The 25,373-nt window shown below is 31.5% G+C and overlaps 12 protein-coding genes and 1 non-coding gene across 13 annotated transcripts; 8 read left to right on the forward strand and 5 right to left on the reverse strand. All coding sequences in view use genetic code 12, as the record gives it.

The window, feature by feature from the left end:
* The first annotated feature begins 24 nt into the window (after window positions 1–24).
* On the forward strand, window positions 25–1,460 carry NBN1 (histone acetyltransferase). Its single transcript, XM_064904494.1, has one exon. It carries the CDS (start codon window positions 143–145, stop codon window positions 1,100–1,102), a length of 960 nt encoding a protein of 319 aa, XP_064764902.1. The 5' UTR covers window positions 25–142; the 3' UTR covers window positions 1,103–1,460.
* Window positions 1,461–1,817: 357 nt separating this feature from the next.
* Window positions 1,818–2,699, forward strand: PGA33 (Pga33p; the record flags this gene model as incomplete). Its single annotated transcript, XM_064907783.1, has 1 exon — window positions 1,818–2,699. One exon carries the CDS (start codon window positions 1,818–1,820, stop codon window positions 2,697–2,699), a length of 882 nt encoding a protein of 293 aa, XP_064764903.1.
* A 333-nt stretch (window positions 2,700–3,032) lies between these two features.
* Window positions 3,033–4,253, forward strand: DFJ63DRAFT_333046 (uncharacterized protein; the record flags this gene model as incomplete). Its single annotated transcript, XM_064907784.1, has 1 exon — window positions 3,033–4,253. One exon carries the CDS (start codon window positions 3,033–3,035, stop codon window positions 4,251–4,253), a length of 1,221 nt encoding a protein of 406 aa, XP_064764904.1.
* On the reverse strand, window positions 4,080–5,978 carry DFJ63DRAFT_25981 (uncharacterized protein). Its single transcript, XM_064904551.1, has one exon. The coding sequence runs from the start codon at window positions 5,545–5,547 to the stop codon at window positions 4,387–4,389; it is 1,161 nt and encodes a 386-aa protein (XP_064764905.1). The 5' UTR covers window positions 5,548–5,978; the 3' UTR covers window positions 4,080–4,386.
* COX6 (cytochrome c oxidase subunit VI) lies at window positions 5,979–7,064 on the reverse strand. Its single transcript, XM_064904484.1, has 2 exons — window positions 6,788–7,064; window positions 5,979–6,693 (listed from the first exon to the last, which is right to left on the reverse strand). Exons 1-2 carry the CDS (start codon window positions 6,961–6,963, stop codon window positions 6,411–6,413), a joined length of 459 nt encoding a protein of 152 aa, XP_064764906.1. The 5' UTR covers window positions 6,964–7,064; the 3' UTR covers window positions 5,979–6,410.
* Window positions 7,065–7,793: 729 nt separating this feature from the next.
* DFJ63DRAFT_310718 (uncharacterized protein) lies at window positions 7,794–10,025 on the reverse strand (the record flags this gene model as incomplete). Its single annotated transcript, XM_064905638.1, has 1 exon — window positions 7,794–10,025. One exon carries the CDS (start codon window positions 10,023–10,025, stop codon window positions 7,794–7,796), a length of 2,232 nt encoding a protein of 743 aa, XP_064764907.1.
* Window positions 10,026–10,266: 241 nt separating this feature from the next.
* Window positions 10,267–11,439, forward strand: CAP4 (Cap4p). Its single transcript, XM_064904483.1, has one exon. It carries the CDS (start codon window positions 10,619–10,621, stop codon window positions 11,327–11,329), a length of 711 nt encoding a protein of 236 aa, XP_064764908.1. The 5' UTR covers window positions 10,267–10,618; the 3' UTR covers window positions 11,330–11,439.
* A 690-nt stretch (window positions 11,440–12,129) lies between these two features.
* DFJ63DRAFT_25583 (uncharacterized protein) lies at window positions 12,130–13,370 on the forward strand. The gene has a single exon (XM_064904482.1). The coding sequence runs from the start codon at window positions 12,384–12,386 to the stop codon at window positions 13,158–13,160; it is 777 nt and encodes a 258-aa protein (XP_064764909.1). The 5' UTR covers window positions 12,130–12,383; the 3' UTR covers window positions 13,161–13,370.
* On the forward strand, window positions 13,371–14,877 carry DFJ63DRAFT_25582 (mitochondrial 54S ribosomal protein mL38). The gene has a single exon (XM_064904481.1). The coding sequence runs from the start codon at window positions 13,581–13,583 to the stop codon at window positions 14,757–14,759; it is 1,179 nt and encodes a 392-aa protein (XP_064764910.1). The 5' UTR covers window positions 13,371–13,580; the 3' UTR covers window positions 14,760–14,877.
* A 1-nt stretch (window position 14,878) lies between these two features.
* Window positions 14,879–18,163, forward strand: DFJ63DRAFT_25581 (uncharacterized protein). Its single transcript, XM_064904480.1, has one exon. The coding sequence runs from the start codon at window positions 15,066–15,068 to the stop codon at window positions 18,135–18,137; it is 3,072 nt and encodes a 1,023-aa protein (XP_064764911.1). The 5' UTR covers window positions 14,879–15,065; the 3' UTR covers window positions 18,138–18,163.
* Window positions 18,164–18,189: 26 nt separating this feature from the next.
* RAD32 (DNA-directed DNA polymerase eta) lies at window positions 18,190–20,430 on the reverse strand (the record flags this gene model as incomplete). The annotated part of the gene is made up of 1 exon (XM_064905639.1): window positions 18,190–20,430. One exon carries the CDS (start codon window positions 20,428–20,430, stop codon window positions 18,190–18,192), a length of 2,241 nt encoding a protein of 746 aa, XP_064764912.1.
* A 591-nt stretch (window positions 20,431–21,021) lies between these two features.
* On the forward strand, window positions 21,022–21,093 carry DFJ63DRAFT_t12. Its single transcript has one exon. It is a non-coding gene; the product is annotated as a tRNA-Cys (tRNA).
* Window positions 21,094–21,231: 138 nt separating this feature from the next.
* On the reverse strand, window positions 21,232–22,779 carry DFJ63DRAFT_310724 (putative metalloreductase; the record flags this gene model as incomplete). Its single annotated transcript, XM_064905640.1, has 1 exon — window positions 21,232–22,779. One exon carries the CDS (start codon window positions 22,777–22,779, stop codon window positions 21,232–21,234), a length of 1,548 nt encoding a protein of 515 aa, XP_064764913.1.
* Between the last annotated feature and the right edge of the window lie 2,594 nt (window positions 22,780–25,373).

Here is a 25,373-nt window from a genome sequence, read left to right on the forward strand (position 1 = left end):
GGTGGTCGTGTCCAAACTCAAACGATGATAATTTGTCAACACTGCTTATTAAAAAGGTTGCCATCAATCAAAGGGTAACCAAATCATATCAACACTTTACATAAGAAAACATTATTATAGAGGATATATATAACAGGATAAGATGGATACTTCAAGTGTTTTAGAGAAATATACTCAAGATTTATCCAACTTACCTTTGGAAATTCGACATTTATTGGAAGAAATACGGAATAAAGATGTTCAAGTTTTAGAAGCACGAAAACGTTATCAAGCTAAAGATAATCAATTGCATAAGTTCATTAGAGCGAACGGGACTCTTACTAAACATCCTAAGGAATCACAATTATATAGTAAGATTGAAGAAGATATGAAATTAGTCCAAAAATTACAAAAAGAGAAGATTTTATTATCGAATACAGCATTGTTTTTAGTATCGAAACATTTATTTCATTTTGAAACTGATATTGCAAAGTTGGAAAGAGATGAATTGTTACCCCTTGTGGAAACATCATTTGAAGATGGAGATTCTGGATTTAAAAATGAAATTAATAATGCTTTAAATGGTATATCAGAAAGTTTATCAGCAACACCCACATCAAGAACTGGTACGGCTCAAGGTACCCCTGCTGTTGAAAGTATAAAGAAACAACAACAAAAGAGAAAACAAACGATTACTATCAAGGGTACTATATCAACTTCAAGACCATTAAAGAGAGTTAAATCAGAAGAAGTGGAAGATAATAATAATAATAGTAATAATAATAATAATAATAATATAAGGATAAAACTTACATCAGGACCTGATAATGGAAGTTCGTTAGGTTCAGGATTAAGTCATGGATCAAGTCTTAATTTGATGGGAGGAAATGGAGGAGAAAATGGACCTCTGAATAATGGAGAAGATGCTGATAATAATTTATATTGCTTCTGTCAACGAGTTTCATTTGGAGAGATGATTGGATGTGATAATGATGATTGTAAATATGAATGGTTTCATTGGAGTTGTGTTGGTATTACATCTCCACCTAAAGATGATGAGATTTGGTATTGTCCTGATTGTGCTCCTAAAATGGAGAAGAGAAAGAAGAAGAGAAAGGTATAATAATGTATTGTATAATTACGATATTAGGTTACGATAAAAGGTTTACGATAATTGCTATATAGTAAAGGAACAGAAATATAATATAATATATAGTTAATTCTATTATTAGCTCAAACAGCAATAATGACAATATGATTACACAAAAATTTTAATAATAATGTAGCGGAAGGGAGGAAGGGGAGCGTGTATTATTAAAAGTTTATCGTGAATGTCAACTATAAATTAAACTTATTGACATGGATTGATAGTATTATACAGTATTTATATAATACAATCTCCATCTAATCGACCAAGAAACACCATCAGATCATAGTGATATAGCATCCATCTATCTCTATTAAGGATATATTTCGCGTCTTTAAATCTCATGGCGACTTTTGTGTCAACAAATTTTAAATTTCTGATCCCTCCCTTATTCTTCCTAACTCTTCTCATTATCCCTCATTAGTTAACTACAGTTTCAACTTGTGATGAAAATGTGTGTAGAGGGGGCTTTAAGGTACACGAAATTTTTTTGTTTATGAATTAGTTATTTATAATTATTTCTACTTTTATATATATAGATCTTATAGATACTACCAGGCTGGTATAGGTTTCAGTTCATTTCATCTCATTTCATCTTTTAATCAACGTAATTAGGTCTTCCATTGCTACCATATATAGAAAAAAAAAAGACCCCTTCATTCGCTTAATAGATCCATCATTTTTTTCCAACATGAAATTAGGAGTTTTTTCATTATTTAGTTTGTTGATTTTAACAGTATTGGCTGCTGATCCAGCTGATACAACTACTACTACCCCAGCTGCTGCGGCTGCTGCTCCTGCTGCAGCTGTACCACCAACAACCACTGCTGCCACGACTACTCCAGCAGCTGCCGTAGCTCCAGCAGCTGCAACCACTGCTGCCACGACTACTCCAGCTGCTGCTGGTGTTCCAGCAGCTGCTACAACTCCAACTACAACTCCAGCTGCAGCAGCAGTTCCAGCAGCTGCTACCACTCCAACAACTACACCAGCAGTTGCAGGTGCCGCTACAACCCCAACCACCACACCTGCAGCAGGTGCGGTTACAACTCCAACTACAGCAGCTGTTCCAGGTGCAGCAACAACAACACCAACTACTGGTACTGTTATACCAACAACTACTTCCTTAGGAACTGGAACCACTACGGGAACTGGTACTGGAACGACCACTCCAGCAGTTCCAGGTGCTGTCACTACTCCAACCACCATAGATGCAGCTGATAATACAGCCACTATGGATGCAGCTCAAATTCAACAATGGCTCTTAACTCATATTACAAGTAGTAGTAGTATTAGTCCAGTTCCAACTACTCCTTTAACCACTACTACCACCGGCACTCTTCCATATGTTAATAATGCTCCTCAAAATAATCCACCACCACCATCAACCGTATCATTAATTACCACTATGGTCCAACCTTCAACTACATCTACTCCCGCTGGATCAGCATCAAGTTCATCTCCAGCTCAAAAGAATATGGCGGCATCATTCAAATCATCTCAAAATTCATCGTCCTTATTAATTAGTTTGGCATTTGCATTTATAGGATTAGGATTCTATATTGGACTTTAAATTTCATTTTAAAAGACTTTTTCTATTATTTATCGTTTTACATTTGAAAAAAAAAACAAAAGCAAACAAAAATCCTTAATTAGCTTATTATTTTCTTTATTTCGTTCTTATTTATATTAAATTGTTTAGTTTTAATAGATTGATTTTATGTTATTTTTTAGCTGTGAAAAATGGTTTGTCGAAAAGTTTTGTCATTTTTTAAAGCTGTAAAAAAACGCGACTTGACAAAACTGAAAAATGAGACAGCAAAAAGTTTTAACAAGACCCAAAAAATGAAATAGATCCCGGGATAGATACTTCATCAACTACTTCAAAGGATAAAGACAGCATAGAATGATCATTGGTCTTTCCAGGACAAGACTATTAGCGTCGTCATATACTGCTAGATCCATTTTATTAAGGCCGTCGTTTCCATCAGTGAGGTATTTACAACAACAATCAACTGATAATAACTTTTTATATATCAATAATTTCCAACAATTACAGACAAAGATATCTGATATCCATGATACCATTAATGAAACCAATATTATAGATGCATTGAAATCTTGTAAGACCATATATACTCAATATCCAATCCAACAGAAATTAGAACCAAATTCAAAACTTATACGAGGAACTAATGAAATCATCGATACTATTTTCAATCATGATAATAATAATATCCCATTTTCCCAATCATTATTAAAACAAATATTATTATTGAATTTACCAACCATATCGAATTTAAAACTTATAAATCTTTATTATGACAAGAATCCATCTAAATCCACTATCATCGATAAATCAACTGCTTTAATCGCTCTTCGAAATGCCATTAATAATGCGGAATTTGAAAGAGCAATTAAAGTCTCTGATATCACAGTTGGACATCCGAATTATATCGAACATAATAATCAAATTTTAAAACTGGGATTGATTAGATTAATCGGTACGTCATTAGCCATCACTATAATGTCTAAATTCGGAGCTAATTTTCTTATTGAAGTTGGAGAATTATCATCAGGTTGGAGACATTTAGGATCATTAAATTCGATGATTTTAACGTATTTCCTTAATTCAAGTTTTTTCATCACTATTGTTAGAGTTGGAAGACAATTAATTAGTTCCGGAGGTGATTATTTAACCTGGCAAAAGGGGACTTTCTATACTCATTGGTTTAAACATGCTGATGAAATGTTATTTTGTTCAAAAATCGTTGAAGCTGATCGAGAATTAAATGGTGGTGAAAATAATCCAGCTTTAATTCATGAATTATGTCGAGAAAATGATGATACTATAACTTTACAACATACTCTTCAACCAGGGTATACTAGAGATGGACAAAAAATTAGATTATTAGAAGCTAAAGATAATTTAGAAGATATTAGAATGCAAGCTTATTGGATGAGTGGAGGTGATGGATTTGAATGGGTTGAACCTGATCAAGATCCAGCTGAAATCATTTGGAAAGACCATTTATCCCAATATACTAATCCAACCATTGATAGTGATAATAATACTAATAATGATAGAAGTTTGAAATGGGCTGATGATTTAATTGATCTGAAATAAGAATACTTTTCTGCACATATGAAACGTTTCGTATATATATAAATAAACATGTACATAAAAATTAGAATAAATAAAATAACTAAATTATTATTATTGTTGTTGTTTGTATTGTTTGTTTCTCTTTCTCTTAATATCACGTTAATATAGAATTATCAACTTCGGTATTTGATTGATTATCATTACCGACATTATCGTCATTATCATTTAAAGTTTGGGATTCAACAACAGTTGAACTACCATTATATTTATCCCAATGAGGAATCAATCTTATTTCATATTCGGTTTCTAATTTTAATTCATCCCATGGTTCAAAATTTATCCAAGCTCTATCAAAATCATCATCTGATTCAATGGAGAATTTACCTAATTGAATATGAGCTTTAGTATAATTAGGATTAACAAGAGGGGATTTACCTTCTAAGATTAAATCGAGTCTTTCAGCTTTATTCAATTCATTGATTGATTTTAATTCATGATCTAATAATGAAACGAAACGTTTATTATTGGTATTTATTAATTTTTGATAAATTTCCAAATATCGATCATCTTTATTTAATTTAGCAATTAATCGAGATGAAGCCAGTTGAGCTTTTCTTTGACTTTCATTGGCAGGACTCATACCTCCTCCATTATGAAAAATATCATTCAGTTCTTTATCATCATCATCCAATTGTCCATCGATATTTTTAATCCATGATCCAGTTCTATCTATCCATGTATTTAAATCCATTGGTTTATAGTATTTATAAGCTCCAAACCAACTACTTGGAACATCACCATTTTTGGTAGCCAATCTTCTATAATATTTGGCTTCTTCATACCATGGATCATAAGGTAAAGTTAATCGAGCCAATTCTAATCCACTTCCAAATATAGTTATAATTCCACCTAAAGCAGGAGCCAAAGCTTTCAAGATTGATCCTCTTACAAATCGAGAATTCGATGATGATGGAGAAGATAGTATTCGCTGGGAAGGTCTGAATAGTATTTGTCGAGTATATCTTAAACATCCTAATCCTAATAGGAATTGTAAACCAATTGCTCCATAAAAGGCTGGTAAATTATCTGCGGCTGGGGTTAATGGACCCCAGAATAATCCTATACTTGGATTATGAGGAATTAATCCTGCTGGATTAGGAATGACTATGGTGGTTGAACCAGGAGGTGATGACGAAGAAGATGTAGGTTTTGTTATGTTGTTATTATCGTTATTGTTCTTGGTATTGTTCTTGTTCTTATTTTTTGAATCTTTCGAATCATCACTTTCATTAGGCGGTGGTATATATACACCCATGATTGTGATAGGATTATCCTAAAGTATGAAAGCAGTGAGGAGTATGAAACTCTCGAATGGGATTAAGGAAGAGTTCTGATGGCAAGGATATATCTTCTAATGATGTTAAGTTTATTGAAGATGAGTTAATGAATTGCCCTTTCTAAATATAGATCATGCCCTGGTCAATTTGGGTGTGGCCAAAAAAATTAAATTTTGTTGTACCAGTATCAGTCATGTGACTAATAAAGTATCAACAAAAACCACCCAACAATGTCATGGTATAGTATAGGAGTAATTTGATCAGGTATTATGGTTAGAGATGGTTATGACGTGTATTTCATAGTCTCTGATTGATCGATGTGGTTTGAAATGGGGTCATGGGGGTTGATTGATTTATAATTGTGTCAGTTTATGAAATTACCCAATCAACAACAGTTGATTAATAAACTACAGATCTAACATAATCTTATAAAAACAAAATAAACTATTCATTCAACTTCATAAAAATACACAAGAGGGTGGTATAACCTAACTAGAGGATACACTTATCCGATGTATGAGCGTGATGATAACATAATGATGAATAACTTTCAATTTTATCTTTAAATAAAAAAAATAAAAATGTATTTGTAACTTAACTAATCAAAAAATAAGGAGTTGGAAAACTTAATATAAAAGTGAAAGATTGATTTCTTTCAAAGTATTGAAATATATTAATATGCAAAAATGGGAAATTGTTTTAAAAGAAGAAGTAAAAAGTATAAACTATCTCTTTTATTGATAAAATTGTTTTTTTTTTGGAATTTTTTAAATTTAATGTAATTTTTTAACGGGAATAAATCGTTTCGTTTCTTTGTTTGTTTCATAGTTTTAAAACCAATTTAAGATTCATCAGCATATAATTCTTCTTTTAAATCAATACCTAATTCTTGTCTGATATCTTTTAATTCATCCAAGTAAGCTTGATATTGTTCTTTATTTTCAACTTTATGTTTTAAAGCTTCAAAAGTTCTAACGGCAGTTGGATAATCATTAACTCTTCTACAAGCTTGTAAAGCTTTTTCAATGACAACTGGAGCTGGAACTAAATCATAAGAAAAACAATTGTTTAAGATTCTTTGAACTTCGAATAAATCGTAAGCATTTTCAAATTCTTGTTCATATCTAGAATAAATGTTAGTATAATGTGGATAAAGTAAAAACATTCAATGGTCAATGACTTTGTCATTGACATGGATAAAGTTAATCTAATACATACCTGGCAGTGAATTCTTCAAAAGTTTCTTCATGATGATCAGCATAACCTCTAATTTGTTGTTGTGAGATTAATGACATTCTAACTGGGGTAACAGATTTAGTCATAACAGTTGAGAATCTTGGAGCTTGCATAACAGCTCTTGATCTTAAGGCAGTACGGATGGATGAAGAAAACATTGTAATGTATGTATGAGTGTTGTTGTTGTTGTTGTTGAATGTGATTGATACTATACTATATTTGAATATATATAAAGTGTTAGCTGATGCGATGGACGTTTACTATCGGGGATTGATTGAATTGATTGATGGATGAATGGATGGAGATGCCACTTAGTAATCTTTGATTTCAAAACACTTCAATTGAGGTAGATTAAGAACTTCACTTGAAAGAGAGAAAGATGATATATGGATGATGGAAATTAAAAGAAACCTTTGATATATAATTGAACCAAAAGTTGAAAGTTGAAATGGTCTGTGTTTTTTTTTTTTGGTTTTTTATTTTTGTAATTTTTTTTTTTCTGTTCAGATTTTCAAGTTTTCTGTTAAATTGATTGGTAAATGGACCAAACATCCACACTGCAATAGTCAAGGTCGATTTTCGCACCACTTTTAATAATCATACGATTTGAATTATAATGCCATTGAATGGTTAAAACCATGAAGTACTGGGTATATGTCGTCAATAATATATTAGACTATATGTAAATTACCTCATATTAAGATTTCTTATAATTATAGGTATACCGGTAATCATATTATTAGTCTGTTTTTCTTGTTATACTAAATGTAATTATGGTTTGCAACTTCATATTCTGTCTCCACCAATAAAATTGAAGCATTACCATATATGTCTGGGGACTGCATATAATAGCGGCAGTACTTTTTTAAAGTTGCAAAAATTAACCATAAAATGTTATATTATTTATTTAATTAATTAATTAAATAATTAGGGGTATCATTATATGTTGTCTCTGTAACTATATATATATAAGTGTCTCTATACTATACTATTCTGAATTTCTCTTCCCAAACCTTTTCGAAACATTCAAGTTCTTGGGTTTTCTAAAGTCATGTTTCTTACTTGAAACATAACTACCACCTCCTCCATTCCCATTCCCATTGCCATTGCCATTATCCATACGTTTATTTCCTCCTTGATGATAACTATACGACGATGAAGAAGATCCTGACCCACCATCATAATTAGATGATGATGATGATGCTGAAGATGAATTAAGATTTATAGGTCTCCATAACGGTAATTGCTTGATATCAACTTTTAATTTCTTAGCCACCAATGAAGTATCCAAGGGTTGAATTAAATTCTCATTCGTGGTTAAAGGAGGTAATTTGATCTTTAATTGAACCCATGATTTATTCCCTGTTGAATTCACTTTTAATGTGGTGGTAGGTTCTTTAATAAACATATATCCATGAGAATTCCGTTTATAAAATGTTGATGCATAATCCTCGGCATATTTATTAGATACTTTAGACATTAAAATATCATTAATGAATAATTTATCATCAAATGAAGAATTATCATACTCTTCCTCATTATCATATTCAGTCGATTGATAATGTCTTGGTAAATTCAATGTCACTGTGTTTCGATTAATACTTCCTGGATTATTATTATTAGCGGTGGTGGAGTGACTAGCTTGATTATCATTGATTGGTATCCGACCATCATTAATACTTTTCCTTTGATAAATATTACTACTATTATTATTGGTACTATTATTATTACTGTTTCTAAACATATCTTCTTCACGTTTAATAAGATTTTCCAATTTAAGTTGTAATTGATTCTCATCATTACTTTCCAAATATGAATCACTTAACACTTCTTCATCCATTCCACCGAAGTTACTTCGAGGTTTACTTATTAATTGTCTCATATCTTCTAAATTCCGTTCTGATTGAGTTATTTCAATCGGAATAGCATGGGTTGGCATCGTCGCTATCGGTACTGGAGGTGAGAATGATGAGGGGATGAATTGAGGAATATTGGTTTTATTCACATAGATATTTTCTCGTTTGGGTTTGATTGTTCCTGATGATGACATTGAATTAGTCCTATTTGAACCTTGATAATTATTACTATTATTATTATTATTACTATGACTGGTATTACTTTGATATTGAAAATCAACATACTGTGGTTGAGGTGGTGGCTGTAGAGGATGATGAATTGGATTAAATTGTTGAGATTGATCACCCCCACCACTTAAAAATGGTGAGAATAATAAATCATTACGATACTTCAGTCCAGGTCCAATATCATCCATATCATCATCATCTTCAATCACATCTTGGAACATAAGATCACTATTAATAAAATCACGAAGACTTGAAAGTTTAGGCGTAGTAGATGAAGAATGATCAAATAAGACCGGTGTATTTCCATTACTTGGACTTTGTTTAGATCCATTGCCATTTCCAGAAACACCTATAGGGGATTCATTCCATATAGACCACGGATTAGCAATTGGTGTACTATTGGTACTTCTAGTAGTGGTGGTAGTAGTAGTGGCAGTTCCTGAATTATTACTTGATGGTAACGCCGCACCTAACGCCGACGTACTTGATGCTTTTGGTGGTGGTGGTTGTTGTTGTTGAGGTGAAGATATAGAATTAGAAAAACTAGGACGTGTAGTAGTCGTAGTGGTTGTTGGTGTCTGTTGATAATAAAACTGTGATTGTGATTGATTAAAATTGACGGGAGGTGGCGATGATACAAAATCAATACCACCAAATACAGCAATTGACGATTGGGTGAGTCTAGTATTACTATGATTCAAGGGCATGTTATTATCAATGGTTGGAGTGGTATTCAACGAAGCATTTAATGATGTGAATGGAGTCATGGGATCAATACTGATTGACGATGATGATGTTGATGGACCACTAAAGAATTTAGATGAACCATTTCCATTTCCATTACCACTATTATTATTATTGGTATGTACAGAAGTAGTAGAAGAAGCAGTTGAACGTCTATGATGATGATTATTATGATTATTATTATTTGGAAGGACGTTAATGATTGGAGAATTAAGTTGATGTTTCGTAAATAACATTTCCGAATACTCATCCGAGGTTTTATTATTGGTTGGAAAGAAATTAGATGTTCGTCTTTGACTTAATGAAACTGATGGTGATGATGAAGATGTAGGTGTATTAGAAGAAGAAGGATCCCCAAATCCGGGTGGACCTAAATATTCAATATCTGACATTTCCCTCTTCGCCTTATCAATTCCGATATCTCTCTTACACTGTAATTTTCTTAATTAGGTCTTCAAAACTACCATATCCCACTGTGATGAAGGGTAGAGATAACAATATATCAAAAGGTTTGGATTTATATATAGTATGTATGGTGAAATAAGCCTGTAATGGTAAATTCTGTTTAAGATAATCAAATCAATCTCCACAGTATGTTTAATTTTTAATTATTCGATGAAACCATTTTCTCGTTACCGATTGTAGATTTATGATTTCACTCCTTATGATGGTTATAATTATATGCATGCTCAATATATGCAGGTCAGGGTATGTTAAAAGACTCATCACAATTTTACAGATGTAGTTAAAATTTACATCAATAACATCCACGCCTCATAAAATTTACGAGATCACGGGATTGGGCACGAGTCCTTGTAGTCCGGGTAACAAACAATGGCGAAGTAATTTCTTTGTCATCAATGACAAAGCAAACCAAAAAATAATTACATAATTGATTATTCATATAAAAATTATAAACAATCACTATCTTTTTTGCATCTCATATTATTAATCATCAATCAATCAATATAAGAAAGGATCTACTATGAATACAAATTTCACAACTTGGGCTAGTGATAATACTGAAAAGGGAGTGGAAGATTCTTCTAAATTTGATCCCTCATTTACGAGACATCATGATGAAAATAATGAAGATGGTTTCCATTCTGTTGTGGATGAAGTTGCTGCGGCTGCTGTGGCCAATGTTCATCATAATGATGGGTCTAGTCAGGATGAACAAGTTAGAGCTGCTCATGAAGCTGCTGCTGCTGTTGCTGCTGCTCGATTAGAATCAGCATATAATTTACCTCATGATAATGGAAAGAAATCCTCTCAACAACTTCAAATTCAACAAGGTCAATCCCAACAAAGTCAACAAAGTCAACAACAACAACAACTTGCGGAAAAGTATACTAGAGTTGTGTCAACTACCAAGAGAGCTGCTCAGAATAGATCAGCTCAAAGAGCATTTAGACAAAGAAAAGATAAATATATTAAAGATTTAGAAAGTAAAGCAGCTGAAATTGATCAATTAAGACAAACTATTGATGAATTAAGATCAGAAAATTTACAACTTCGAGATTATACATTAGCTTTACAAAGTAGATTAATTGAAACTGGTCAAGCTTTAGGATCGGGATCTCATAATTCTGGAACTGGTAGACAACTGATATCAAGTACCAATGATGGATCTCATTCCCAAATTCCAACTTTACCTGCTGGAGTTTATCCAAAGGGATATCATAATGAGAAGTAAGGAAGACTAAAAGTAGATTAAAATACTTTTCTAAGTAATGTAGAAGTAGTGTAAATTATTATTATTTATTATTATTAAATATCAGGTTAATAAATATTATTATGGTTTTTATAAACACGATAATCGTCATTCTGTAAATAAAAAAAGTGCCCTAACATTTGATATTAGCACAATTTAGCCGTTAGAGATTACTGGTAGGTTGATGCTTAAACTCAAATAAGAAATTTAAGCGCTTTTTTTAAGGCATTTTTATTTTAACCAAGCATTATGACTCGACTTGACTCAAAGTATCTCCATTTAATTCCAAATCGAGAAGGCGGAATTGATTGGTTATGACACAATAAACTTCATCGATTAATAAATCAAAAATTGCGCTATTAGTTATTAAAATATCTTTGATAAAAGGAGGAGTAAAATGGATTGAATCGCCGTTTTTCATTATAATGAGGTGCGGTAACGGATATGATGATATGGTTCCCACCTGTATATAAAATTTAAGATTACGGCAATTTAAATTTGATCGTCGTGGCTCTAACTGCTTTATCATAAGGAGGACAAAAATAAAAGCATATTCCTTCTTCTTCTTCTTCTTCTTGTTATAAATATATATTGAACAGCCGTTTCATTCTCAAAATCGAATTAAAACAACTGTTTGATACGGTTTTTTTTATATATCTCATACTTTTGGTTAGTTGGTTATCTTATAATAACCAAATCTAACACTATTGTTGTTTGGGATTGTTTTAAATTGGTGGTAACTGGTGTTTACCCTTATCGCTGTCACTAACAATACAAGTTTACAGGCTTAGATTACCGTCTTACCCTTTAAAAGTGACTCCATTCAATCAACACTTTACTCCTTCCAATACATCATATCATATCATATCATATCATATCATATCATATCCCTTCCCTTCAATCATTCACCTTATCATTAGTGATTAAGGAGTACTCGTACGCACCAAACAAAATTATCATTAATCCCTAATTGTAAAAGGTCAATCAATGATCAATCATCCCTTTAGTCTTTCATAAATTATATTAAATAGCAATCATGGATTACAACGTTGTATCATCATACAATGAGTTTCTTAATCAAATGGAATCATGTGGTTTCAATGATAATCAAATCACTTTAGAACCTTCCAGTTCAAATCATGACTCCTATCAATCTCCTTCACCGGTATTACAATCTCGTCCTTCAAGTTTAACCAATTTAAGAAATATAATAGTTGATGGCAATTCTCCTCCTAAAGAAGATTTATTAAAATGGTCAAAATTAAAACATTCATCTCCAACTCAATCGGATTCTCATCAACAACAATTGCTTAATTTAAATCTACATCGCGATATAAATTCTTATTATGATGATTTAACTGGGTTAATTTATCGAATTCCTTTTAATCATGGTAATCATGATAGTCAAATACATCCTCCAAATAAAGATAGTATCGCAAGTAATAGACTGTCATTTACTTTCTTACCGGATGAATATCATAATTTCTTCCCCTCTGGAATATCATCTTCAACTCCACCACCTCCCCTTCAAAGATCTTCATCCCCGTTTAAAGTGGATAAAGAATTCATATTATCACCTATAATGAATGGATCAGGATTCCTTCACCCTCATAAGGATTTTGAAGATGATGATGGATATTTCTCTGATGAAAATGAAGAAGATTTCGATGATGGTTATGAAGATTATGAAAATATCGATGATGAATTTAATCCAATCATGCCTGGTTTATTCCCAAAAATGGAAATTAATGATGATGATACATTTATGAAATTTGATAAATTACCATTAACCCCTTCATTTGTTTCAAAATAGATTAAATTAGTTTTTATAGCCCTTCTTTTTATTTCTGGCTTGGCTATGTTTTTGTTTTAGTTCTTTCTTTTTTACTTTAGACTGGTTCTTAATTGGTATTATTTTCTTTTGCTTTGTTTTATTTTATTCTGGTGGTATTTATGGGCAATGGATGATTAATTCATCCTACTACTTTTATTTCATTTACTACAAATATATTTATGGTATCTATCTTTACTGTATCGTGTAGCATTAAAAAAAGGCGTGTAAATTATATCATAGTTTAAATATAGTCGTGTGCGTAAATTCTAGTCTGTCCATTTTTGGTTTGTGCCAAATAAATTTTTTTTTCATTTCGAGTTAAGTTGAAAAACTATAAGAAAGCTTTTAAAGGGGTTACTTATCTACCATTCTACCTTCATAATTATACCTGTTATAAGGATGAGTCAATCATTAAGAAGCACGAGAGTCACTTCTCTTTTAAAGAATTTCAAAAGATTGGAAAGTAGTAGCTCTAAAACTCAGATAAAAGATGCATGGACTGATTTCAATTTTAGACCAACATCATTAAAGATTGATAATGATGATATTAAAAAGGGGGTATTTGATAAGATTAATGAACAACAAGGTCCTCATTCCATAGAGAATTATACTCAAAAGTTATCTTATCATTCTCCAAATGAAATTGATGAAACTTTTAAACAAGCTTATGAAATCTTACAACATGAAGCAAATATAAAATATACTCATGTTAAAGGGATGGAAAAGAAATTATCAGAATCTAATAGTACTGAATCCACTATATCAATTCAAAATAGAATAGATCAATTATTAACTGAAGCTGAATTATATAATCCGGAAGTATTATATAATGTTGAATTCAATAAACCTGAATCATTAGATAAATCTCATCCTGTTTATAGACATTATCTTAAACAAAAATGGGAAAAATATGATTTAATGATTACTATGCAAAGATTAGAACAATTAGGAGTTATTCCAGATACTTTACCCACATTAAATCCAAAAGCTGATGTTAAAGTTAAATTTCCTCATAATTCCGAATCTCAATTTAGTAATTGGATAGTTCCAGGTGAAGTATTACCAGCCTTTGCAGTTGAACAACCTCCAACTGTTCAAATTCAAGAATTTGAAACAGTTAATCCAAATCAATTATATACTGTTATAGTAGTTAATCCTGATTCACCTGATTTATCAACCAATTCATTTTCAACAACTTTACATTATGGGTTACAAAATATTCCTCTTAATAATGTCAATAATATAATAGATTGTCAAACCTTATTGAATGATGTTGAAGATAAATTCACTTTTAAATCATATGTACCATTATTACCCGAAAAGAATGCTGGTAAATATCAAAGAGCATGTTTATGGGTATTCAGACAATCTGAACCATTACAATTATCATCATCAACCATATCAAGTGAAAAGTTTGATATTAGACAATTTGTCGCTTCAAATAATTTAAATCCAATTGGAGCTCATGTTTGGAGACAAGTGTTTGATAGAAGTGTTCCTGAAATTAGACAAAAATATGGTTTACCAAAGGGTAGAGTATTCCATAGAGTTAGAGGTACTGATCCAATTATTGAATAAACAAGTTACATACATTCCATCCCTCCTTCCTTCCCCCTCCCTCCCTGTATATATAGTTCTTCTCGCTCTTTTATGTACATAGATAACAAATATAAAGCATTAATGAACTTGAAACTGCATAACGATCATTGTAAATTGTATCAGAATTGTTTCACAGTCAAAATTTTTTTTGTTCTGCTCTGGCCTCTTTTTTTTCTGCCCTCCCTCTCCTTTGGTGATACATCAGAAATTGACGGTCAAACAACTTTTATGATAGATATCATACATTCAAGAAGGCACTGACTCCATTGATTGATATATGGTGAGATGTCGGAAGAGTATGATTCAAGACGAAAAGAATTGTATGAGTTGAATACAGAAGCTTGGACTCCTGATTATCAATATGAAGTTAAAGGGAAACTAGATTCATCCTTAAAGAAGAACACCACTTTTATAAAGAAAGTACGAACTTATATCAACCATGATCAATATAAAGGGGTGATCACTGATATTCTAACCACATCGCTTGAGAAGTATCTCTCTGAGATTATAGCGTCCTTAGTGGAAGGATTGATTAAAATATCCAAACATGATGATATAATTGCAGCTGTTGAGGTGGTATCATTATTACATCAAAGATTTGCATCAAAGTTTACTTCTCCTTTATTAAGTAACTTTTTATATATTCTATCTAATCCAGATAGACAACAATTACAACAACTCTCTGATCAAGAGAGAGATAGAGAGGAAATATCCCGACTTTCAAGACAAAAGAATATATTACGCTTATTGGGAGAATTCAATATCGTGGGCATATTCCGAAATTTAAGAGATACAACTCCAGAATTAGTGCCTGATGAAATCATGAAGAGATTTGGAAAGGCATCTTCAGAATCAATTATAACAGTCATGCTTAAAAATATTCTTAATTTTGAAATTAAACTGGGGAATTCATTATTTATAGTTTCATCATATTTAAAAAGATTTCAACATATTTTCAAAGATGATAATAATGATTTATTACCTCCTAAAGTAAGACAAATGATTAAAAATATATTTCAACTTTATTCAGCTGAGATTTCAAATATAACAGTTATGTTAAATGATAAAGTTTATGGATTAAAGAAACGAAATATTAAAGCTTCCATCAGAACTGGGAGAATATTAGAAGAAAATGAATCTGAATTGGTTAAAACTGAAGAATTATTTGAAAAATTCAAAACAGGGAATGAATTAATTGCATCTATTTTTGATATTCAATTAGAAACCATCAATGATAGACGTGATTCAATTTCTCTTGATGATATGACGAATCTGGTTGAAGTTGTCAAACAAAAGACTGAGGATGAAGAATCAGTAGGTTATTGGGGTGATATCAAAGAAAAGAACTTTTATACCAAGATCCCTACTTTACAAGAATTACAAGAAGAATATGAAGAAAGACCAAGTGAAGAATTATCCGATGGTGAAATAGTTGCCAATCTCTTACAAAGATTACAAGTTGCCAATGATAATGATATAGATTTTATGGCCATTGAATTTTATCGTTCCAATCTTTTGAATAAAGCTACCTCAAATAGATTATTAAAGTTTTTAATTGAAGATTCAGATGTTAATAATTTAAAGTATTATACTCGATTTCTTAAGATTCTTGAAGATCCCTTACAAGATGTCATAACCACATTAAGAGATTATTTGGATAAAGGGTTCCGATCCCAAATTTATCATAATAAGTTAAACTTCAAGAATATATTTTTCTTTGTGGAATTAATCAAATTTAAATTGGTTCCAAGTTATGTTATATTTCATAAAATCAGAACCTTAACTTTAAATATCGCAGCATCAAACAATATAGATGTCTTATCGGTGTTTTATGAACATGTGGGTAGATTCTTACTTCAAGAACCCGAATATAAAGAATTCACGCTTGAAATGATTAATCTTTTAAGAGAAAAGAAAAGAAGTCAAAGCATGACCATTAATGAAAAACTTGCTATCAATAATTTATTATTAAGTATCAATCCTCCTACAATTAATACAATCAAGACTGCTGATAGATCCGTTAAATTGACTGATGTGGAGAAATATATTCAAAGATTATTGAAAGTTGAATTAAATGAGAGAACAGCAAATATCATTTCATCTGAGATAAACAAAGTAGATCTTAGAAGTAATGAAACATTTGTGGTTCAATGTTTCTCTCATCCTGATTTAATCAATTATGATAATATTCATGCTTTAGCATTTGTACTTAAACTGGTACGTAAAAATATCGTGATTAGAACCGTTGATTTCTTAATTGAAAACATTATAAGAGGTCTTGAAGAGAATGATTATAGACGTAATAGAATAAGAATGTCCCATATGAAATATTTAGCTGAATTATTTAATTTTAAATTGGTTAATTTCAAATTCATCAATGCTGTATTAAATAAAATCCTTTGTTATGGACATCCCAATAATCAACCCCTTCCAAATAATTATTCCGTTAAAATGGATTCAGCAGATAATTATTTCAGAATTCAACTTTGTTGCTTATTGTTGATTTCAATTGATACAAGTGCTAATACTATTAAAAGAACTCGTTCCAAACGTGGACGTCTGAGAGGTTCTCGTATAAATAAGGAATTATTGAGGACATTTTTTGCATTTTTCCAATATTATGTGTTCTGTAAACAACAACCTGTACCCGTTGATTTGGAATTTAAATTACATGATTTGTTTGAGAAGTATGGTGAAATTGATGGTATTGAAAGATATGAAAGTTTAGGTGAAACTTTACAAAAGTTGAAAGAAATTGTGGAGAAGAAAGGACTTGGAGCTCAAGACCATTTCAGTGATGAAGATGAAGATGATGATGATGATCTGGAAGATGAAGAAATAGAGGAGGAAGATGATGATTCTGATGATGATCTGGAAGACGAAGATGAAGAAGATGAAGAGGAATTGTTGGGTGATGAAGCTGTCGCCAAAGTACTTTCATATAAATCTACCAATTCTGAAACTGGTGATGATGATGATGATGATGTAAACCTTGATGCTTCTGTTACGCGTGGTGATATTGATTCAAGGAAACGAGATACTAATAAATTTGCTGATGATCTCGGAAAGGAATTTCAAAAGATTTTAACTGAATCTTATGAAACAAATTTAAAGAATGTCACTTTAAATACAAGACATTCAATTGGGAATCCAGTTTCAATTCCTCAAACCAAAGATGAAAGTAAAATAACAAACGGGAAGTTGGCGTTCAGACTTCTTACTAAAAATGGAAATGTCGCAAAGAAGATTGAATTACCTTCCGATGCCAAATTTGCAACTTCTATAATAAGAGAAAGAGAAAATAGACAAAGAGATAAAGAAAGAATCATGAAGTTAGCCTTAGATATGGAAAATTAAATTTTTCATTATATATATACATATATAGAAATATATTTATTGCAGGGGCTAATTATGGTGCATTGATCTTGCTTGATAATTTCATGGCGACATGAAAATCATTATGCTCCATGGCATCCACTATTTCAGTGTTACATGATTTGCAATACATCGTCTCTATAAGTTCCTTTAACAAGTCTTCTTGATCGTTGCCCTTTTCTGTTTTCTTCTTTTTCAAAGACAGGAATATATCATTTGTTGGTCTTTTTGTCTTTCGGGATGTACTAGTATCTATCTTAGGAAATGGTGAACATTCCTTCGACAAGGATTCAGTTGTATCTAGATCTCTGGTACCAAAGGCATGTCTCTCGGCATTGAAATCTTGAAAGAGCTTCTTTATATAGTCGGGATCTGCTTTCTTGGTCTCAGTCTTCTTAGATTCTGATTCTCGTTTTGAATCATTTATACTATTAGCGATATGTTTTTCAACTTGATTGATCTCGTTACTATTAAAATCTTTAAAAAGCTGCTTTATATACAACTTGTCAACCTCTGATACTTCCCTTGTAGTCAGTTTTACCTCTTGTTCTTCCATTCGTTTCTTAAATTCCAATTCTTCACTGATTTCTCGAAATTCTCTTTTGAGATCTTCCAGATGATCTATTTTCAGACCACCATACGTATCTATTAAGCTGGCATCTGTTGTTTTCATAAAATTTGATATCGTTATCGACATAGCAGAAATGGAAATGATATTTATGTTCTCTGGATTCACAGAAGCTGCTTCTAAAGTCTTCAAAGATTTGTCATTGTTTAGAGCGGCTATATTGGTATTGGCTTCTAGTAATTCCTTGAGAAGCTTGATACTTATAGTTTCGAGTTGTTCTTTACATTTCTCCAATGATCTGAATACAGAGATTCCACATCTTTTAGTAAACTTGCTTCTTGAAGTGGTCTCAATATGCATCATTAATGTTCGAGGTCTGCTAACTATTCCTTTATCTCTTTCTGATACTTGCAGCATTGATAAATTTAAATTTTGGTCATCTAACTCTATCATTCTATTATACAAATCACCAGCATAAACTCTCAACCATCCATATGCAGCCCCTAATGTAGTCACTGGATGGTTTACCAAAAAGTTCTTTCTAGACATCATTGATTTAGTTTCAAGTTTGTTGGTTAATTCCTGTTGGTGATTTCCTCTGACTATTTCATATACCTTTTTGGCTAATGGTAAATCTTCTCGAATTTCATCTTCTATGGCTTCTAACGTAAAATTCTCACGTATGTAACTTGTGGAATTCTTATCAGGAGGTACCCCAAGTCTTTGAACCATAGATTCACCAATTTTACCTCCCATTCCTGTAAAGTCAACCAATTGAAAATTCCTGAAGAAATTATTAATCAGTGAATTTCGAATAATAGTTTGATTATCTGGTTTTTTAAATCCCGCTGCAACTTTAGCTATTAATTTGTTTCTACCTAAACCAGCTGAAGTAGTATACCCCATTTCTTTATAGATTGACATTCTCACATCATGCAATAAACGAGAGCCTATCATCATTAAAATATCATCCCAATCATTTACTTCTACTTCTAATGCTGGAGGTTCAGGAGATTGAGGTAGTGCTCCTTCGTCTCTGATTTTCTTTTCTTCTTCATTTGTTAGTATTACTTCGCCAATATATGAAAGCTTTGAAGGCAACTCCTTTGGAATTGGAGGCAAAGTAGCATTTGGATCGTTAGAATTTAGTATGTCCGGGAAAAGCAGCATTACTTCTTTGAATACTAATCTACCAAAATCCATATAGGCTTCATCCACACTAGCCTTTTCAACTATATCACAATGTTGTTGGATTAATTGAATGATTTTCCTACTTTCACGTCTATATGGATCTAATGACACTTTATAGAAGGCTTGATAAGGTACTTTTGGAATATATTTCCAGTGTGATTCACCATGCTTGAACACGGCAGCATGAGCTAAAATGACATTAGGACACTTCTCCTTTGCAGTCTTGACTGAATCCATTCTATGAATTCCATATTTCCTGGCCGCGTATGATACAGCAATTAATGATTGCCACTGAACACAAACTATAGGATCGTCGACGGATAAGCCTAATCTGATTTGTTCAACTTGAGCAAAGAAAGCATTAAGATCGATTAAACCTACTACTGCCAAAGGCAGCAAGTATGCTTTTGATGGATCATTCAATGCAAGTAAGTCGCGTACTTTGAAACGCGATTCAGATCCCTTTATTCGAGTCACTAAAGTAGGCTCTTCCAGCAAATCTCGACAAGTAGACATGACTTTAAGCTGTTATTGATCTTGATCTTATATATGTAACATTATCTGACTCGTCACTCTAACCTATAACAGTCTGATTAAAAGAAGATTGCAACTTTAAATTATAGATAGCTTTGGTTACGCGATTTTCATCTTAAATTTTTATCTCAGTTGAAAAAGTAAAGTTGCAAAAATTGATGACTTCAATAATTGATTTCGATTAACTTTATATATTTCTAAATCCAATATTTCAAGTCATATATTTCACTAGGGAGAATGGTCACTTAGTAATTACTATTAGTTTGTAAAGTTATCATGGACAAATATTGTCTTCCTGATCTCATGTTGATAATCTGAAAAGTCATCTACGAATATGAAAAATTTGGACTATTTTAAGGCTTTATTCATTCACCATATTTTCTGAATGTTTTAATATTTACATTAAATTGATCCAAAGTCAAGTATAAAATTATTTCTTACTATCATTTACATATAAACTTAGCAAATCATTGACAATATAACAATCCATAAATCAAAAATTTTGAAACTTAATTTTGGTCACGTGATTAAATGGTTTTATCATTTTTCTAAAAATTTACGGATTTGTTAATAGCTCGTATGGCGCAGTGGTAGCGCAGCAGATTGCAAATCTGTTGGTCCTTGGTTCGATCCTGAGTGCGAGCTATTATACAACGAAGCTTTTTTTTTGCAATCAAAGTAATCATTCTTTTTTACGTATTGTCAATTAATTTATATCTATATTACTATAATGATATCTACAGTTATAACGATATATGAAGAAGATATTAATTATACGTTGAATTACATTTCATATACTTCTGAGAAAAATTGAACGTTATTTTTCCTACTCCAGGCATGAGCGTCATTGACTAGGTCACTTGGGCCACAAGCTACCAACCATTGCTTGTCACTATCACCAGTTGAATGGAAACTAGAAAAGACTTCATTGAAGTCGGGTCTATTATAATGGATATTACTAGTTTTTTCCTTTGTTGGCTTATCTAATTGGTCTAATTCAATGTTTTCTTCTTGATGAGAATTACTTCCAAAAAGTAATTCTTCTGATTCTTCATCAAATAAAGTTTCTTCTTTACTTCCTGTATCCCCTGTAATATAAATATGCAATGATTCTGGAAGGTGTTCAAAAAAGTTCTCTAAGATTTGTAAGTCTTTCTTATTCCTAATACACCAAATTAAATTCAATGATTTAATATTGGGTGAATTAGCTAAATATTTAAATACAGGTAATCCAAAAGAAATACCTGAACCTCCACAAATTATATTTAAGTTTTGAACAGTTTCAAAGAATGGTTTTGGTAATGATGGGAATGGACCAGTTAAAGAATAAATCAATGATGAATTGAGTTGGAAATTAACGGTTGGACTCACAATTAACTCTATCAAATTTGAATCTGAATTTGAAACCACTGTAAATGGATGAGTTGGTAAGAACCAAGACTTATAATTCAAGTTGGAATAAGTCAATCTTATATGGGAACCAGGTAAGAATGTTGAAGGGAAATCAGGTGGTCTTTCAATCCTTATAATTTGTAATGAGTGGCTCTTGCCGAGAACTTGAATATTATGCACGTAATGAGCTCTAAAGAATCTTTGATAAATTTGAACAGCAAATAAGAGAGAGTTTAATACAGCAATCCATAAAACACCGGGTCTAGCATGGAAAGCGATAAGAATGACGAATATCCATGCAGTGAAATCATGAAGAATATAAAACACTTGATAGATTCTTTGTCTGATTGGTCTTATGGATATAATTACCAATGTAACAGCAAATAAGAATACCACCACACCTAAAAAGTTCAATATAACAAATGGCTTTTCTAAAATTGTACCATCAATAATCCATTTATAAGTAAATCCACATCCGTGAACTACCGCAGCTAAGACAATTAATCTTGAAATCCATTTATGAAGATTTAAAGATTCCAAGTAATAACCAATTTTGAACCCAATTACATTTGAAGGTCTCAAAACTAAGAATATATCGAGTGGAATTAAAGCATAAGCTATTCTACCTGATCTTTTAATGGCTGTGGTATAATTCTCTGACCATTCTGTTATATGAAATGGGAAAAGGATGAAATAAATCAATGACCAAATAATCACTGTTACCCATATAGGAATAGAAGAAATTTTCTTCCAGATGTTTATATTACTACCTGATTGAGACCATTTCCTAAGATAGATATACTTTATTGATTGTGACCAGATTATATGTAAACCTGAAAGAAATAAAATGAAATAACCATATTTGATGTTGATATAATGTTGACCTTCAGCATGTCTTGGATCAATATTTATTAGCAAATCTTCAGAAATCGAACTCATTAATGAAATTGAGCAATGATATTGTGTTAATTGATGAATACTGTATAGATAGTTAGTTAGTTAAACACCAACTGTCATTTTTATCTTTACAATCAAATCATATTTGATTTTTAGTCAGCCTCCAATGTCGCAGCAGTTGGGTCAAGGGATATTGCGACATCATAAATCGAGACATTTTCTGCTGCTGCTGTGGGGGACCAAAAACTCCCACATTAACGCTATATGACAGTTACAACGTCATTATCATAAGCAAGAAGGTATATCGTCATGACTTACACATCAATGATTTACACATTATTTTCCATGAACATAGATTACCTAAAAAATAACTGGAAGTAAAAGACCATATACTCCCTATGCCCCTTTATTTTTAGGTAAATTAATTAATTGTCAAATAGTAAGTTGTGATCAAGTGTCATCAAACTAGTTGAAAATTGACGATAATTTTGTTGGATGGGGTGTTCTACTAAAACATAGACTGGTAAAAGGCGTAGTCTCTATAGGCTTTGTTAATATTATTCACTATCAAATCATAATTACGTCATATAATTGATAAATGATTTACAATAAAAGACCGTTGTATGCAGATCCGATTGTTCAAAATTTATTATTGATAAAAATAAAAAAAGGGGTAAAAAAGATGAATTAATAAAAATAATTAACAAAGTGGATTGACAACATGCATGATTTGTAAATCCACATCGATGGTCTATTTAAGATATAAGGATTAATGACTATAATGGTAATTCTACAGGCACCACAAGATCAGTTTATTTTTTTTGTCCCCTTACTATAGATTGTTTTACGTCATTTGAATACTAAATTACCTTTAAAGGAAAGTCTTGCCCCAATATCAAGTTTATTTTTGAATAAAAATAAAGAGTATTCATCTGCAATACAAGCTATGTTAACAAAATAATAAACGCTATGTTACAGCTAATCGGACAAAGAATAGATGTAAAGCTTAAAAAGATGTACAGCTTAAAAATACACGTCTTAGTTCAATGAATATCTATTTACAAAGACTAATTCACATAATTCTCTAATGTCTACAATTGGCTAGTAGTCTCTAACACGGTAACATTAAATTTAACTACAAGTTATGAAAACTATAAAAGAACTACATTTAAATGTTATAAATGAGGCCTAAAACCTAAAAGATGATGTCACCATGTAGCAACAGTAGCTTCAAATGCTGACTCAAGACCAATCCTAGCCATTTTTAAGTCAATAACTTATCCTATTTTGTCTTGTCTTTATTTTTTGGATTCGATTTTATTATTAAGTTGCGTCATGGGTTTATTTTTTATTATCTATTGTTTCCAATGTCGTGGCTAGTAGAAAGTAATTTGGAGGATATATACTTTTAAATAAAGATATTTGTTAAATAATATCGAAGAAATAAATAAGGTTTGAAATACAACCATAGAATTGAACTAATTAGCCATTCATTTTCCACAAATACGTTGTTGAGTCATAAACTTTATTCCAGAGCATTATTCAACAACTAAAATAGAAACGAAACAATTAAAATAAATCAGTTGTATCAGCTCATATAACTTTAATTGATATTGACTATAATGTTTGATTGTTTGATTGCCAACTTCTTACCGTGGATAAATCTCAAACTTTTCAACACATTTGATTTGCCACAAACTCCTTATCCTGCATTTATTTTGAATTTTTAGAAAATTATTTTTTAAGAAATGTACTATTTTTTATGCGCGAATATGCACCTCATAACCCGCTTATTTCGAAAGCATAAAATCATGTGCGCAATTTGCCTGGTGACTTCACTGATATTTTTTAGTATGAAGGTTTACTCCCCCAATTTCAATCTCTTTTACTAGTTAAAGTAGCAAAATATCGATTTTATTTAAGATTTTATGAACACAATTTTTCCGACTTTCTTTATCATTTATTTCATTGATAGATTATCATCAACATTGACGTCAACTTCAAACCTAACTTTAATAACTTCATAACTAAAACAGAACGTTTATTGGTTCAGAACGTGGTAGAAGAGATTCAACCGATGTAAGATGCAATACCAACACACATAACTTGTTCCATCTAGATACATTTTTAGCGGTTAATTCTATATCCGACCGCCTGAAATTTTAGAATGATTCGGATTTATTTCTCAATAGCTGCTGAAATTCATCTTTCTGCAAACCCTTGGAAAATAGAATAGTGGATTTATTACCAAATTTCGTATTTTTTAGGGTTATTGTGGATAGGTTTTTGCTCACATATTTGGACTTAATCATTATTGCTAGGCGATTTAAGCCTCTGAAGTATTGATTTTCAAATTTGAATATAACCAATACATCGTTGTGTTCGAACATTTTCTTTTCTTTCCGCCTCAATCACTTTGATTTTTTGTACTCAAGAATCATTGCTTCAAACAATACTTAAAGCGGAGCAACGAATTGAATCCTTGAGGCCAAACACATTAAATCAAGAAAATGAATGATTGATGCCTTGGACGTAAAGAGAAAACTCTTATATGTATGAAGGATTACGCAACATAATTCAAAGTCCGTTTTAAGGTTATGTCATTATATTTTAAAAAGTGAAAATTTTAATCAAAG

The sequence above is a fragment of the Scheffersomyces coipomensis genome (assembly GCF_036884675.1).
Source record: "Scheffersomyces coipomensis strain NRRL Y-17651 chromosome Unknown DFJ63scaffold_1, whole genome shotgun sequence".
NCBI classification, from domain to species: Eukaryota; Fungi; Ascomycota; class Pichiomycetes; order Serinales; family Debaryomycetaceae; genus Scheffersomyces; species Scheffersomyces coipomensis.